Source organism: Belonocnema kinseyi, chromosome 10 (genome assembly GCF_010883055.1).
Source record: "Belonocnema kinseyi isolate 2016_QV_RU_SX_M_011 chromosome 10, B_treatae_v1, whole genome shotgun sequence".
Lineage (NCBI taxonomy): Eukaryota > Metazoa > Arthropoda > Insecta > Hymenoptera > Cynipidae > Belonocnema > Belonocnema kinseyi.
The window spans coordinates 32,575,314-32,592,347 of NC_046666.1; the positions used below are offsets into that span (position 1 = coordinate 32,575,314).

The window sequence follows — 17,034 nt, forward strand, 5'->3', positions numbered from 1 at the left end:
CTGATCACGAACCTGATGTCAATAATTCAAAAAAAAAATGATTATAATATTCAATCCGCCATTTTTTAAAAGTTTTTGACAACAGTTTCGTAATCAGCGATCTTGAAAACATCCTGATAAAAATTTATAAAAAAAAAAAATTATTTAACATACTCGTCCACCATATTGAATCAGTAATTTTGTTTGTGGAATTTTAGACATTGAATTCGTAATCAGCGACCCTAAAAACCATCGAGTAATGAAACTTGGCCCATTTTATGAATTTTTCATACTTTTGGCCAGCTTTTCGCGATTTCGTGCCACTGCGAGGTCGTCCAAAAATGAATTGGAATTAAAATAAAAAATTTATGAGGACATGTTATAAATTTGTTAAAATTGACACGAAAATAAATGCATTTTTTTTGTTTTGAAAAAAAAAAAAATATTTAGAGGTGCTGCAAGCCCCATTAAGTTTAACATGATTTTTCCTTAAGAAAAAAGACGTTTCTGTAAATCTTTTTAAGAATACTCAATGTTATCTCATTCGAGTTGAGACTCACCATTTATCTTGACAATCAGCAATGAAATACAAATAAAATATCTATTTAAAATATCAACACCATACGTTTGTTTTATGGGGTCCCAAAAAACCCTCATATGTGAAAAAATTGGATTTGCAAGTTTTGGGCGCTAATTATGACTTTTTTTCGGTTTTTTAATGCAAATTGTTTATGGCGTATAAAAGAACATTTGATACTAATAATTCGATATCCACATAAATAGTATAAACAATTTAGTATTGTTTTTTGTTATCCAATTTTTAATTAGAGGGAATTGATAGTTCATTAATGTTAAGAAAAATGATGTTTTATAAAATTTATTCTTATTGTTAATAATATTCTCTTAGCAAAATGCTACGAAATTGTAGTTTAGAGAAAAATTCACTTAAAGTACAATTTTCAATTGAGATAAGTTAAGTCATTAATTAGAGTTGAGAAAATTCATTGTTAAAACAATTTATTGTTATTAATAATCTTATATTTTAATAATGCTAGAAAGATGCATTTTTTCTTAAATTTCTAGCTTTTTGTCAAATTTTCAATAGGACTGAAGTAATAATGAATTCAAAATCAGAAAAGTAATTGTTTAAACAATTTATTATCATAGTTAATAATATTCTCTTTGATTCATTGGTAGAATGTTGCAGTTTTCCTGACATTTTTAATTCTTTGTCTATTTTTCATTAGGCCTGACCTGATAATTAGATTTTGAAAAGTTTATTGTTTAAACAAATTATTATTATCTGTAACTATCTTCATCTATAGAAATGTCGGATAGTGGCGGTTTTTTGGCAATTTTTATCTTTCTGTCCTTTTCACTTAGTGACATAATAATGAATGAAAGTTAACAAAAAAGTTTTTTAAACAATTTAATATTGTTTTAACTATATTTTCTTAGATAAGTGCTAGAAAGTGGAAGTCCAAGCGAAGTTAAAGATTTTATAAATGAAGATCAATTAAATTTCTCTTTTGAAAGTAAAATTTTATGCAGGGGGTGTAAAGATTTATGTAACGGGCGTAAAGTTTGATGTAGCGGGTGTTAAGACCCATGCTAACCCGGCACATGTGCGAAGGTCGCATGGGCTGTTAGCGGCGACATTACGCCTGCTCTGCGCGCATACAACTGCCATGTTCATCATTTATTTTTGGGGTCGCTGAATCCACACCCGAGGTCCAAAAAATCCCAGCAATTTAGGGTTTTGACATAACCTCAAAAAACCTGATAAAACTAGGGATTTGGAGTTTATGTCAAAATCCTGAATTTTTGTAATTTTTTGGATCTCGGATTCCGATTCAGCGATCCCAAAAACATATAATAAAAAGGAGTGTGACCCCAGGAATCGAAAAAAAGATTTATAACGTTTCTTAACGTTATGTCAGAATCCTGACATACTCGGGGTTTTTGGACATCTGATTCGGATTCAGCGACCCCCAAAATATATAGTCAACGTGTTCTCACCTTCAGACCTGGAAACAGATTTTTTTAGTGTGGCTGTGTTATCATTATTTCCCGTCTTCTTCTAAAATGCTTTTTGTAATCAGATGATAAATTCTTATACATTTCAAGAACCAGAGATGATTAAAATTTGTGCTAAGCATTAAAAATGTGCTCCTCATGTGTACGGAATGATTTCATAGATTTTTTTAAGACTGACAATCTCGTGAAGTTAGTCTTCCAAATATCAAATAGACAGATTTTGTTTACATCATTCAGAAATATAAATTTTTAAGAAAAAATATGAAGTAATGCATAATAGAGTAGCTTTACTTTTAATACAAAAAAAAATTTTTGAAAGAAAACCAAATTTTCAACAAAATTGGTTAAATTTTTAGGGAAATAAATTAACTTTCAAGAAAAATTATGCATGTTGAAGAAAAAAAGTAAAAAAGGGTTGAATTTTCAACCCAGAAGATGAGTTTTATAAAAAAAATTCATTTTCATTTTGAGTTAGAAAAATATGTTTTAAACCAATTCTGTTGCAAACAGAAGGAAAAATATGAATTCTTCAAAAAAGGGAAAAATACTTTGAAAAATGGTTTAAAAATAGGTTTAAATAATATAAATAATTTAAATTCAAAAAGACACGATTGGTATTTTTTGCCGAAAAAATTTGCTGTGTCTAATATGTATAGAATTTGCTTTTCAGAATGAAAAAAAATTCTAACAAAATTTTACTTTTACTTACTTCTCTTATAAAACTACAGAAACTTAAAATTAATGTTTCTTCATAAATAATTAAGGTTAACAAAAAAGAAACACTATCTTTGCTTCCATAAAGAAACTCAGTTCCTTCTTTTTTGTAGAGTAATGATTTCTGAGAATTTTAGTAAGTTCTGTTTGTTAACCTAAATTTGGTAGAATTTTTTTTATTGTTAGCGATATTGAACAGCAAAATAACTTGGGCACGTTATTAAAATATATACAGGACGATTAAGAATTTTTTTCGGGGAAAAATGTATAGATTTTCTATCTTACTAACCTATATTAGCGAAGGTCAACATGAGGAAAACGATTGGATCGCAGAAAACCTCTACTCTGAGATGTTTTTGGAGTCTCTGAATCAAAACCCAGGGTCCTTTCGACACCATTAGATCAGGATAAAGGTCAAGTGCATGAAAAAATAAAAAAAAAGCAATTGCATCGACGTAGAACACTAGTTAGCGACGGTTTTGGTGCCGCTCAATCCGAATCCGGAGCCAGTATTACTTCATCAGGTCGGAATAAAGGTCATTACAAGGTCAACATTGAGAAATCCATTAGATCGACCTTATGGGATCGAGCTTACCCAGGATTCGGATTCAGCGACCTCAAATACGTCTAAGAGTAGATGTTTGCTCTAATTCCATGGTTTTCCCAATGTTGACATAGCACGACCTTGACACCGCTCAGATTCAGCAAAAGGGACCCCGGATTCGTATTTAGAGATTTCAAAACGTCTGAAGGTATTTTTTCACGCTGGTTTATTAGTTTTTTTCTAATTATGAAACTCACTTGTCCTTCATCCTGACATGATGAAGTTAATCTGACCCCAAAGTCGGTTTTAGCGACCCCCAAAATGTCTAAGAGTAGAGGTTTCCTCTAATCTATTTTTTTCTCCCATTTAATTGTTTTCTGATATTTGACATTTACTTGGCCTTTACCCTGATCACATGGGATCACTATGATCCCACATTCAGATTCAGCGGCCCAAAAAACTCTAAGAGTAGAGGGGTATTAATTACCTCATGAGGTCGGGATAAAGGACACTTCAAGGTCAAGATTGAGAAAATTATGAAATCGATCTTATGGGGTCAAACTGACCCAGGATTCGGAGTCAGCTACCCCAAAAAAGTCTGAGAGTAGAGGTTTTTCTTTAATTCCATGGTTTTCTCAATTCTGACCTTGGGAAGACCTGCATATCAACCCAATTCGATAAAAATAATCCCGGATCTGTATTTAGTGAGCTTAAAATGCCGTAAGGTATTTGTTTACGCCGCTTCAGTGGTTTTTTCTCATTCTCAACTTTACTTGACCTTGATACTGACACAGGCCTCAAATTCGAATTTAGCGACCCAAAAAACATCTTAGAGTAGATGTTTCGTCTGATGCAATAGTTTATCCATTTTTACCTTCAATTCACCTTAATCCTGACCTGATGGGGTCAAACTGAACCCGATTTCGGATTCAGTAACCTCAAAAATCTATCGATACGGTAGTTTATTTCGGGTTGTAGAAATTTTTTTGTGGGGCTGTGTTATCTATAAGAAATATAAATGTTTAGTGTTGACAATACTTTCTGTATGAATTATTTAGAGCAAGGGAAAGCGTAACTTTAACAATATTTTGTATAAGAATAAGTTTAATAAGGTATTACAAAACGTACAAGGTGAGAAATAAATTTATTCTGCAAAAAATATAGAAGTCTTATTTACTTGTTAAAGCTAATTATTTAAAAAAGCTACACACTGTAACTTACTTAAAACAATAATTATTGGTAGAAAGTTGATCTTTTTCGTTAAAAATGAGTTTTTCTTATTTAGAATTAATTTTTTTGATTTTAAAATGTAAATCATCAATTTTTCTGTCGGAAATTTGTCCTTGAAAGGTTCTAGGGAACTTAAGTTCGCGAGTCTAACTCGGTAGAAGAAATAAAGATGAGAGAAAATATTTAATCTTTCAAATATAACAGTTTATTTTTATTCCGCATACATATCTCGCGGATATTCCTACTCTTTGAGGATAAAATAAGACTCTTTGGTCTTACGCCTGTGGTACAAATATAATAGAGTAATCTGTAACAGTCGCTCTCTACAATAGTGAGTACTCATGACTCAAGAATGCCTCTAGATAGTCAGCGCGGATCTCTAGCTTTTCGGTTCAGCGAGGATTAAGTATCGACTCGAGCTGTTCCTTACACGGCTAGGAATTCTACCAAGTGTTTTACGCTTGTAGTTTTTTTATTTAAGGTAGACAAACTTTAGTTTGAGGATAAAATCGACTCAAAGGAACAATTTAGGAGTTCTGGACATGAAGGCGACAGGCGCTCGAGTACGAGTAAAAGTATTTTCCAGGCTGTGACGTCAGGTATCAAAAGTGAAATTCGAAATTTAAAAAAAAATATATATAGTTAGATAGCTCTTGAAAAATGAACCTGATTCTCCATTTACAGTTTTTCTCTCGGGCTGCAAATTGTCCAGAGCTCGCGACGCGACATCACAGGATTTTTCATGGGATGCCACCTGAAGCCTGAAACATCGTCCTTGCCCATCCTTTGTTTTGTCTATTCGCTCGCACTAGTCAGCGTTCCGGCGGCGTCCCCTGAAAAATCTTGTGGCGTCGCATCGCGAGCTCGTAATAAACTCGCTGTAATTATAAAACTAAAAATCAAATCGAATTGAGATTTTCCAAAAAGTTGGCCAATACATTAGCGGAAAATTCGTTCGCTTGAAGTTTGTCGTAGCCCAAACTTCCTCGCTCACTTTTAATTTGAAAGTCTAAAAATGTGGCTTTTCATTAGAATTAAAAAAAACATTAGAAATTAACTTTTGACACTGTTTGAACACTGTAGCATCTGCTAGTGTCACGAATAAAACTCAAAAAGAAATTTGTTAATTAGTTGATAAAAGAATTACTTACAGCGAGTTTAATGTGAAAAAACATGTTTTTTCAATTAAGAAAAGTCAGTTTTTATTTATTTACTGAAAAATTCGCAGCTCGAGAGAAAAACTGTAAATGGAGACTCTGGTTCATTTTGCAAGAGCTATCTAACTATATTTTTGGTTTTTTTAAATTTCGAATTTCACTTTTGATACCTGACGTCATAGCCTGGACAATACTTTTACTCGTTCTCGAGCGCCTGTCGCCGTCTTGTCCAGAACTCCTTAATTTGAATACTTGTCCCGCGTACACCCCCGCAAAACTTCTCTAGTGCAGGTGGCTCACTCGCAGGCGCGCTTAACGTGACGCCTAGATGCTGTGCCCGATAACTGGCTGGGTATGACGGGTTGCCAATTGTTAGGGGGTACATATTTACCTTACAACAGCCCCCCATTTGAGTTGAAATTTTTATTTCTGAATATATAGAAATCCTGAATTTGGTAAAATTTCTATTGTTGGTAGTTTTCCTATTGATCAACGGTATTTTAGATTTTGCAAAACGAGCAGGGTGTCATTATGATTTCAAACAAGAAGGGGACCACACAAAGTTAATAGGAAAATTCAAATTATGAAAAGTCAATAACAGGAGTAATTTTAATTAAAGCTCTAGATAACTGCATTATACATACCGATTACATTATTGTAAAATTAAGCAAAACAAAAGTAAAAACGCAGAATTTTTCATACCGAAGTAACGTTACAATTCCATCCTCGGAATCCGATTTAAATATTGTAAGAAATGAATTCCTACCCTTGAAAGGACAAATAAATGACCAGAAATTAAAATCAGCCGGAAAATCGTTAGATGAGATAGAAAATGTTTAGAGTAAAGTACAGAGTATTAGAAGATCTTATTCTTGGAACGAACAGGCACCCAGTCGGCATAAAGTTTTGCGACGTCTTTACGACATCTTTACGACAACTTTACGACATCCTATGTCTATGTGGTTAAGGTGTCTTTACAATAGAGTAATTGAGTCGTATGATCTGACGATGTCTTTACGATATCGCAAAGACACCGAAACGACATGGACAAAGGATGTCGTAAGGATGTCGTAAAGTTGTCGTAACGATGTCGTTAAGACGTCGCCAAATTTTGTGTCCACTGGGCAACGAATATTCCTTCTTACTTAGGCTACACTTCGTTAATCCTTATCTCAATATTTGCACTTTATAAATGCGGAGTTACGAATTAATCCAGAAATGTTTTCCTAGCCTCTGCATTAATTTTTGTTGTATGAACAATAAGATAAACAACGAAATAATACCACAAGTTGTCGCCTACGTACCAGCGAGCGCTTCTACGATTGATTTAAAGAGTAAGTTAAATAATAAACCTATTAAGTTAAGAAGGAAGTAAGCTATGAAAGTACAAAGTATTTCGGGAGAAATTCACTCTAACAGGGGAGGTGTGAAGCTAGAAAGAATAGGTCAAAATGTTTTAGCTTTGTAAGCGCATTATTCTAAAAGAGAGCAGTTTCGCAGTCGAAGAGTAGATAGATATCATCCCCTCCCTTTCTATATGATAAGGGCAGTACTCAGTTGGCAGAAAATTTAGCGACGTCTTTACGACATCGTTACGACATCGTTACGACAACTTTACGACATCCTATGTCCATGTCGTTAAGATGTCTTTACGATATCGTAAATAAGTCGTATGGTCTGAAGATGTCTTTACGATATCGCAAAGACACCAAAACCACATAGATATAGGATGTCGTAAAGTTGTCGTACAGATATCGTAACGATGTCGTAAAGACGTCGCTAAATTTTGTGCTCACTGGGTGGATTGCTGATTTTCGCTGTATTGGAGACTAGATTACACGGCGGGCTGATATTTTTCGTAAAATATCGTTAAATCATTTAAGGATTTTCGAGTTGCTGACCTCGAATTTGTGGTCAGTTTCCAAATTCAATGTGGCGGATCCAATATGGCGGCTACAGTGGCTGCACTCCATAGCGAGTCTCTTTTTGGTTTAGAATAACCTAGATCCCACAAATATTGACCGATTCTAACAAACGAAAATCGAAACAAAAAGTTCTTATAAAGTAAAATTAGTTAAAGATGTAGGAATACTATAGAATAAACAAATTTTCTATATATATATATATATACAAATTATTTCTTGTAAGAATGTTTTTTTCAACGATTTTCTATAATTTTATGTTTTTTAAAGTTATATTGCAAGAAATATAAATAAAAGCAATATAATAAACAAATGCATTATTCGAGCCTTTGTTGGCAACAAATTTGTTTTGTTTTTTTAATGTCAGTCTTTTCTGTTGGGAACTTCTTGACAGTTATAGGAACCTGTTTAACTAGTTGATAAATTTTAAGATTTTTTAAAGCAAATGCATCGAAAAGGCACAGTTCAAAGGATAAATTCGTTTTTTCTTTTCGATGACAATTTCTTAAATTTTAAGCTTCATGACATTTTCATAAAAAATGCATAATTTATTGATTTATTTTATTATTTTTTAAACAAATGTATTACTGGGGAATCTGTCGACGGAAAAATTCTTTTTTCTTCGATGTCTGACTTTTTAGTTGGGATCTATGCGATAAATTTAACGACATTCATGATTAGGTGATAAGTTTTTAAAATTAATTTGATTAATTTAATAATGCTTAATAATAATTAATAATAATTATTTATTTTATTTAATTTAATAATTCTAATTAATTCAAGAATCAAATTTATTATTTGGGCATCCTTAGACGAAAAAATTAGTTTTTTCGATATTTGTCTTTTTAATTGGGAAATTTATGATAATTTCATTAACAATTATAATAAGTTGATAAATTCTATGATGATTTAAACAAATTTGATAAACGCATGCATTACTTGGTAATTTTTCGACGAAAAGGGTTCTTTTTTAAAAATCTCAGTTCTTTCAGTTTAAGTTTACAATTTCTTCCATTCTTTTATTAAGACTGCATCTTTTTCATCTTCTTTATCCTGATGACAGGAGCCCCATTAATGCATTTGTTTATTATTATTTTTTTGTAATTCATAAAATTGATCAATAAATTATGCATTTTTGTTAAAATTATCATAAAGTTCCTAATTAAAAAAGTTGTTATCAAAAAAACGAATTTCTATTTTGACCGATCCTTTATCTATGTATTTGTTTATTAATTTTTTTTTAAGAAAGCATACAATTTATAAAAGAGTTATGAATGTTGCTGAAAGCGTCATGAAGTTTTCAGCTGGAAGGATTGGCTCTAAAAGAAAAAACTAATTTTTTGCCGACAAACGCTAGAATGATGCATTTTTTATTACATTTTTTAAAAAAAATGATAAGAAAAGATATGAATTTTTCACTGAAAATAATTATGAATCTTCAAGTAAAAAATGATTTTTCAGAAAAGTAGTTCAACGAAAATTTTTAAACAAATTTGTTGAATGCTCAAGCAAAGGAGATTCATTTTTAATCGAACAGTTGCATTTTAATACAGAAATATGAAATTTCTATTAAAACAGATTTTTTTAAAATGAAAAAGGCAACATTTCAACAAAACAATTGTGTTTTCATCTGAAAAAGGTTTTGGTTTGACTTTTTAACACTAAAATATGATTCATAAACAAAAAGTAAAATTTTAACAAAATTGTTGAATTTTTAACCAAAAAATTAATTATGTTCCAAGAAAGATGCAATTTCTACTAAACTAGATAAATTTTTAAACTAAAAAGACAAATTATCATAAAAATATATGAGATTTTATCAAAACGAATTTTGTACAATTCTCTAGCAAAAAAGGAATAGCCATATTTTCAGTAAAAAATTCATTTTGACAAAAAAGGAAAAAAACGAATCTTTAACAAACTTTGTTAAATTTTTAATCACTTAAATAAAAAATAAATAAAGGAAATAATGAATTTGAATTAAAACCATGCACATTCAATAAAAAATTTTTGCAACGAATAGTTGAATTTTCAACTCAAAAAACGAATTTGCTACATAAAAAGATGAAGTTTCAACAATATATAAAATTAAATTAAATTTTAAGTTACAAAAATATTTTTTCAATTGTATAAAACTTTAAGAGAAATAGTAACATTTTAAATCAAGCAGATGAATTTTAAAGCGAAAAGCTTAAATTTCTATAAAAAACTCAACAAAAAATAGAATTATTAAATTTTTAGTTAATAAAATTAATTTTCAATGAAAAACCTGTTTTTTTTTACAAAAGCAATCAAATTTCGACTGAAAAGATTAATATTTTACCAAAATAGAAAAACTTGGAACAAAATAAATGACCTTGCAGCTAAATATTTTAAGTTTTAATGGAATTTCCAACCTAGTACTTGAATTTTCAACCAAAAAGCTTGATTTGCTAAACAAATTTTTTCGAAAAATACATGAATTTTCCAATAAAAAGCATCAATTTTTTAACAAAAAATAGAAAGGATCATTTTCATTTGGAGGAATAAGTTATAAGAGCAAATAAAATAAATTTTTCATTTAATGATTGAATTTTAACCCAAAAACGTATATAAACTAAAAAAATTAACTGTCTATGTAAAAAAATGGACAAAGAATGTAATTATATCTTCAGTTTAAAAATCTTTAGTATTAGCAAAATAAAAGAATCTGTTTTCCAGAAAACATTCATTCAAGGTAGTGGTCGTGCCGAAAGTCAGATATCTGAAAAAATAGTTTTTCTATGATTTTAAGAATCAAAATATTTTAACTGACATCATTCCAAACGAAAAACATTATTTTTCATTAAAAATGTTAAAATTCACAGCAGCAAAATAATTATATTAACCATGTTTTTTGCAACTGAATTTTTTCCAATTTTATAAGTAAATTTTTCTATGGCTTCTTCTATAGCTCTAAATCAGTAGAAAACTGTTTTAAAGACACATTTCCTAAACAAATAATTATATCTTGGGTCTGTTTAGTTATTTTTTAAATTGGAAACAGTAGAGTTGTAGAGAATATTTTTCCGGAAAAAGCTGTCATTTATTGAAATGCAATCATTTTTCGAAAATTTGATAAGAAACGACGGTCAGAAAAAATTAGATTGGAAAAAATAGTGAAAATTAATGTTTTTTTGTGTGCATTTTAATAACTAACTTTTGGCACGATAACTACCTTAATTTTTTCTGAATTAAAAAAAAATTAAAACTGTTTTTTGTAACCCTAACTGTCTCATTTGTTTGAATCGTTTTTTACAAGATAATGCTTACATTAAAAGGGGGCATCCTATCACCCTAATGAAGCCTAAATCTATTTTGAGACGGGAGCAATTTTTTTCCAACATATATAATTGTCTCATTTTTCTCGTCCAGGAAAGAAGGTAAATTTTAGGTAGAATATTTTTTTATGCGGAAACTTTTACGTTAAAATTCTTTTGTATCTATTGCTGTTTCGGACAAAAATGTGAAAAATTGATTCAATGAAGAGGCAAACATTCTACTGATCACAAAAATGGTTTAACCAGCATGAAAGCCTCAAAATGTGTTTTTTCTTTTAAAGAAGGACACATTTAACAACGAAAAGCCCAAAAAATCAAAGGAAAACTAGATTTATCGAACAGCAAGATGCTATACATCAGTGTACAGCAAGACAGCAGTACTCAACGAGGAGTGCGCGGAATAGGCATTTCTGTCTACGGCGCATCTGATAGTGGGAGCGCAGAGTTTGTAAGGAGATCGATGAAGTCAGACGCGCGATCAATTTAGGGCATTTCTCGTAGTTGGGCAGGTTAGATCTAAATTTTCGCATTCAAAGAGATAATTTGAATGCTGATAATAGCAGCAGAGCAAAGAATCTACTGTTCTATCCGAGGTTGGTTTTCTATCGAGCAAAGCAAGCTAACGGCGTGTGAGTTTAAAATTAATTAATATGAAAAGTAAATATTTCTAAAATAAAAATGTAATAAATTTAAATTAGATTGAAATCCAAATTAAAAATCCTATTTAACATTCAATAATAAAATTGATGCAAACTCCTGTTAAAAAAAAAAACAAGAATGCAATCACCAAATTTAGACCACAACGAATAAAAAAAAACAAAAAAACAAATAAAAAAATCCTATTTTAATCTAAAAAAATTTTATTTTATTGTATTTCTATGATGATAAGAGTCCGAATTTTTTTTTTTTGGGGGGGGGGTCCAGATTTATACATCATTAAATAAATTGACGCACACGCTAAACGTGTCAGGTGTCCCCAGATAATTTTGTTTCTCCTGCCGAAAATCCGACCTTATAAATAAAAAGATTATATCCAATTTGACGATTACAACGTTAGTGATTAAATAAAAAAAAGAGAAAAGAAAATGAATAAATAAAGGCAGCAGCTTTCCGTATATTGAATCAGATGCGATAACATAAAAAAACTTTTTAATAGTAAAAAATTAAAAAAAGTTAAAAAAATTTAAATAATATAAAGACTTTATTAGAAACGTCTTCAAGCTTTATAACTTCTGAATAGAGGAACTGAAAAAATGATTCTGATTTCATTGTTTTCATTTAACTGAGGAATTTAACACTTCAAAATATTTGATTAAACAACTGAACATTTTCCGTCTAAATTTTTTTTAAATGTAGATGTTGAAGAAGTTGATAGTTTGGAGTAATTGTTGCAAATGGCGTGTAACTCTTTTCCAAAAAGTTAATAAGTATATAAAAAATACTTTTCACCTTCGGAAAATCTGTGCTACTTTTTGAAAACTAATAATATTATAAATTTGAACGCACTCACCAAAAGAATCAAGAAGAAAAACTGCGATTGTAAAAGGAATAGTTCCCGTAACAATGTGCATTGCTGTCCACGAATCTCAGAACACTGACTGATAAGTTGGTGATAAAATCTTTACTCTGTGTACTTATGATGACTAGACTTTTCCGGGAACATTATAATGGATTGAAAAATTCTTGAGGATAGACGCAGTTGAAAATTTTGTAAACGAGATCAAGGTCTGCTCGTTTATATAGCACGTTCTATGATTTTTTTCTATATACTAATAAGGTGACACCATGCTCTTTAAATATTCCCCTTGAAAAAAAAATCTGCCAGCTGCACGGGCAAATGCTCATCGCGCGCTGCGAGCGCAGCAAATTTGAGCGTGTCTGAGGCGCGCGACTGTTAGCTCTCGCGCTTCGCGCTCGGTCTTTTTATTTTTCCCACCTTCGTGCAGAAATATTTTAAAATTTTCACTCAAAATATTCACTACTATAATTTTGTGATTGTTAATTCTCTTTTGTTAAAAGAGCTTCGCTCAAAGAGTTTGGGCGCATTTAGGACGTGTAACTTTTGGTTCTCGTACTTCATACTCGTTCTTTGCATTTCTCCCTCTATTGTGCACGAAAAATCTTTAAACTAAAGGTCAGTGGGTAGACCACTTTAATTTATTGATTGTGAACTCTCTTTGTTAAAGCTTATTCGGCTTTAGCGAAACATTTTTGTATTAAAAACTTTTGTATTAAATATAATAGATTTTTATGTATTGCTGCCTGCGATTGCTTATTCAGATATTGCAAAATAATGTACATATTGTATTTGCAATGATTACTTTAATATTTTTTTCTTACTTTGCATTCAATTTTATCGTTAGTTGTTATTTTTGTTTAAAAAAACTTTTTAATCTTGTCTGTTACAAGAAAAAATACTCATTCATTCTCGTAGCTGGTATCGTTTCCACAAAAACTTTTATTTTCATTTTCAATGTTATTATTTACGATTAACAAAGTAATTCATGACAAATTTTTAGATTTTTTCCAGGGACGAATTTTGACGATCTATCTCCTTTCGTATCTTGCTTTGTTTGACCACAAAATGGCGTTATTGCTTTTTTATTAGTTTTTTTTCAATCAAAATTTGAATTATCAATTTTCTCAAACAAAATTAATGTTTAAAATGCTATAAATTTTACTATGCTTTCGTTTTCACAATATTTTTTTTGTAAAATTCCAGGGAATTTTTAACATAAAGAATTATGCACTAGACCCACAGTAATACGTTTTTTTTTAAACTCGAAACGAAATTATTTAGACAAATTCCAGTGCCTTAAATACTTGAAGATAATGAAATAATGTCAATAAATATTTCACCAGGCCAGTCGTAATAACATTTTAGGACAAAGACGAATTTTCGAAGAAAAATATTATTATAACAAATTCGATTTGATAAAATAATCTAAAATTAATTAACCAATGATAAATAATATTCCACTAGACCAATAATTATAATTTTAAGTATATAAAAGACGAAAATACAGTGTTTAAAAGGTCAATTTCATTAAGAATTAAAATTTGAATTTATAAATAACAATCCGACCACTTGATTATTTGTTGAAAAAATTAGAGTAATTTTAAGAGGTATTTATTAGTTTAAAAAATATCAAAATTAAATTCAGTACTTCAAATCATTTTAAATCATTTTTATTCAGAAGTTCTACCCAAAAACGTTAACACAGTGCTTTTCAATTACTTGAAAACATTTAAAGTTTTTAATGAATTTTGAATCTTTTCGAAACTACCAAATATCTTTGGAAATTACTCAAATTTTGTTTGCAAATAATAAAAGTTCAATTGATATTTGTTTGTCAAATTTTAACGATTTCTCTCACAAATTAAACATTTTTTCAACAGAACAATTCAAATTGTATTGAACTGCATTCGATTTACTCATCTTAAGTTAAAAGTGAAATTTTTAATGGCTAAGAAAACTAATAAAAATAATATTTTAATTTATTTATTCATTCAATTCAATATGAAAAATGATATAAAGAAATACCTAAAACTTTTAATTAAAAATATTTTTTGATGCTTTATTAAAATTGTTATTTAAAATAAATTTATCGTAATAATAATATTATATTAATTTCAATTCTTATTAATACTTTTGAATCCAAACATTTACAATCTATAAATTCTCAAATTTTGAACGGATTTAGAATCGTTTTGTTAAATCAATTATTGTTCAGTTTTTTATACTTCAATTATTTACAAAACTGTTAAAATCAAACTTGAGAAAATTTGTATTCTGAAAATTCGTAAAATTCCCTGTCAAGAAATAAATTCACTGTCATTTCCTAGTCTTCCCCTGTCTCAGAAAATTCCCGCTCATATCCCGGTTTTCCCGGTTTCTCGGTCCAGCGGCCACCCTGTCGGGTTGCCGTTTTATTCGAAGATAAAAATTCCCGGTCATTTCCCGTTCTTCCCGGTTCACAAACATTATTCAAGGTCAATGAAATTTAAAAAATCGAACGCTATTCTAAACATTTTTCTATTTAAAGTATTAAACATTTAACAACAAATTGAAGAATTCAAAGTGAAAATCTTGTATTGCGAATCTGAAAAATTGAAGTTTAAAAGTTTTTCAATACAAAAATTGTGCATTTAAATGCTTAATAATATACGCAGAAAAACTGCCTAATTTAGAATTTTTATAAACTATAGAAGTCCAAACATTTAGATTGATGGCCGAAAATGTAAATTTACGTTTACATTTTCAATACTCTAAATTAAAAAATGAAGCAATGAACTGTAATTTTTTGGAAATTTAAATTATTAATTTAAAAAAAAATTTTAAGCATCATTGAAATCCCTTAAGATTTTATTTCTAAATCTTGAGAAATCTAGAAGTGGTTTTAAATTTTTCCAAATTTGAAATAATTTTTCCAAGTTTTTTAAGGAACATTTAAATATATTTTAAATTGATTTAAATTTTGTTATAATTTTTATAAAATCCTGCAAATTAACAAACATTCCTTAAAATTAAAATTTATGAATAACAATATAACACTTATAATTTGTAGTAAATATAAGAGTAGTTTTAACAAATATTCAGAAATTCGAAAAAGATTCAAATTAAATTTAGAACTTGGAATGATTTCAAATAGTTAAACTAAAGTGTGTGTATCGACAAAAATTTTGTTATTCGTACCGAAATTTTGGTGCGAATTCCCACAGCCGAATTTAAAACGAAATGTAGATTTTTTTAGGATTTGAACAACAAATTTAGAAGGTTTTTAGGAATTGTGAAAGACTTCAAAAGGATAAAAAAATTTTCTTAAGATTCATAGGAAAATTGAAAATGATTTTTCATTTTGAAATATTATTATAACAGAAAATTTAAAAAGATTTTAAAAATTATAAAAAAATAACCTGCAAGATTTTTAAGATTTTTTTTAGATAGCAGGTTTTCCCAAAAATTGTAGAAACGATTAGATCAATTTTAAAATATTTTCAGAAGTTCTGAAAAAAACGTCTACACGCATCGTTTAAATTACTTGAAATCATTTTAAGTCTTTAATGTTGAATCTTTTCAACACTTCTAAGTATCTCTTAAAATTAATAACATTTTTACTAACAAAAACATGCATTTAATTGTTATTCATGCGTAAAAATTTAACAAGGTCACTTACAAATCAAACTTTTTTTTTAAATAGAACAATTAAAATTGTAATGTTAAAAGTTTAAAAGCTCTTTAAAATTCTAGAGATTTAAAGCTTTCCATGTAAAAGTAATTCAGTTTCAAATTGTTTTATTTCAGATAATTAGTTTTTATTTAGTCGTCTTAAATAAACAGTGAAATATTGCTAAATATTAAATACTTGTTCTTTTTCTAAATTAAAAATGTCAAATTAATTGGGTTAAAAATTTAATAATTTATATTTTAACAATATTTTAAATTAAATAAAAACCTTTAATTACGTCTATATTATTACGAAGTTATTTTCTAATTGAAAATAGTTACTAAAGATTTAAACCCTTGTTCAAATTTTTAATAAATAGAAAAATCAATAGAAATAATATATTAATAAATTTTATTATTAAATGTCATATTATAAAGAATATAAAGGAGTATTTGAGGTATTTCTTTAACACTCAGTTTAAAGATCTCTTTCCTATGAAATTATGTTTTTTATTTTTTTAATAAATTTGGGGTGTAATAAAATACTTGTGCAAAAATGTTTTTTATTTTTGAACCACAAAGTTTCCTTTATACATCAAAAACATATTTAGAAGAAGAAAAACATTACTTTTTGTTTAATGCGATTGAAAATAATTTTTAAAATAAGAATTTCTATCTTTTAATCGATTTAAGGGAAAATTACAAGAAAATAAGTTTTGAAACAGGATTGAAATTTAAGCTCCGGTATAAAACTTAAAGTTTTTTCTTATTCAGAACATTTAAAAAATCAAAAGAAAGTTGATGACTTAATATTCTTAACATGAGAAGTTTGCAATTACGTTTTATTTTTATTTTTTTTCTATTTTATTTTGTTAATAATTTTAGCCGAAGATACCACATTTGTGAAAAATTATTGTTATAACTTAACCTAGAATAGATACTCACCGTTCTTTTAGATTTTTTTATGTTATTCTTATTTTTATTT

General features: G+C 28.8%; 1 protein-coding gene across 1 annotated transcript in view; it reads right to left on the bottom strand.

The window, feature by feature from the left end:
• The window catches only part of LOC117181065, a 34,608-nt gene extending 22,155 nt beyond the window's left edge, over positions 1-12,453 (bottom strand). Inside the window, exon 1 of the mRNA XM_033373633.1 lies at positions 12,393-12,453. Coding sequence (XP_033229524.1) covers positions 12,393-12,453 — 61 coding nt within the window. The remainder of the gene's footprint in view (positions 1-12,392) is intronic.
• Between the last annotated feature and the right edge of the window lie 4,581 nt (positions 12,454-17,034).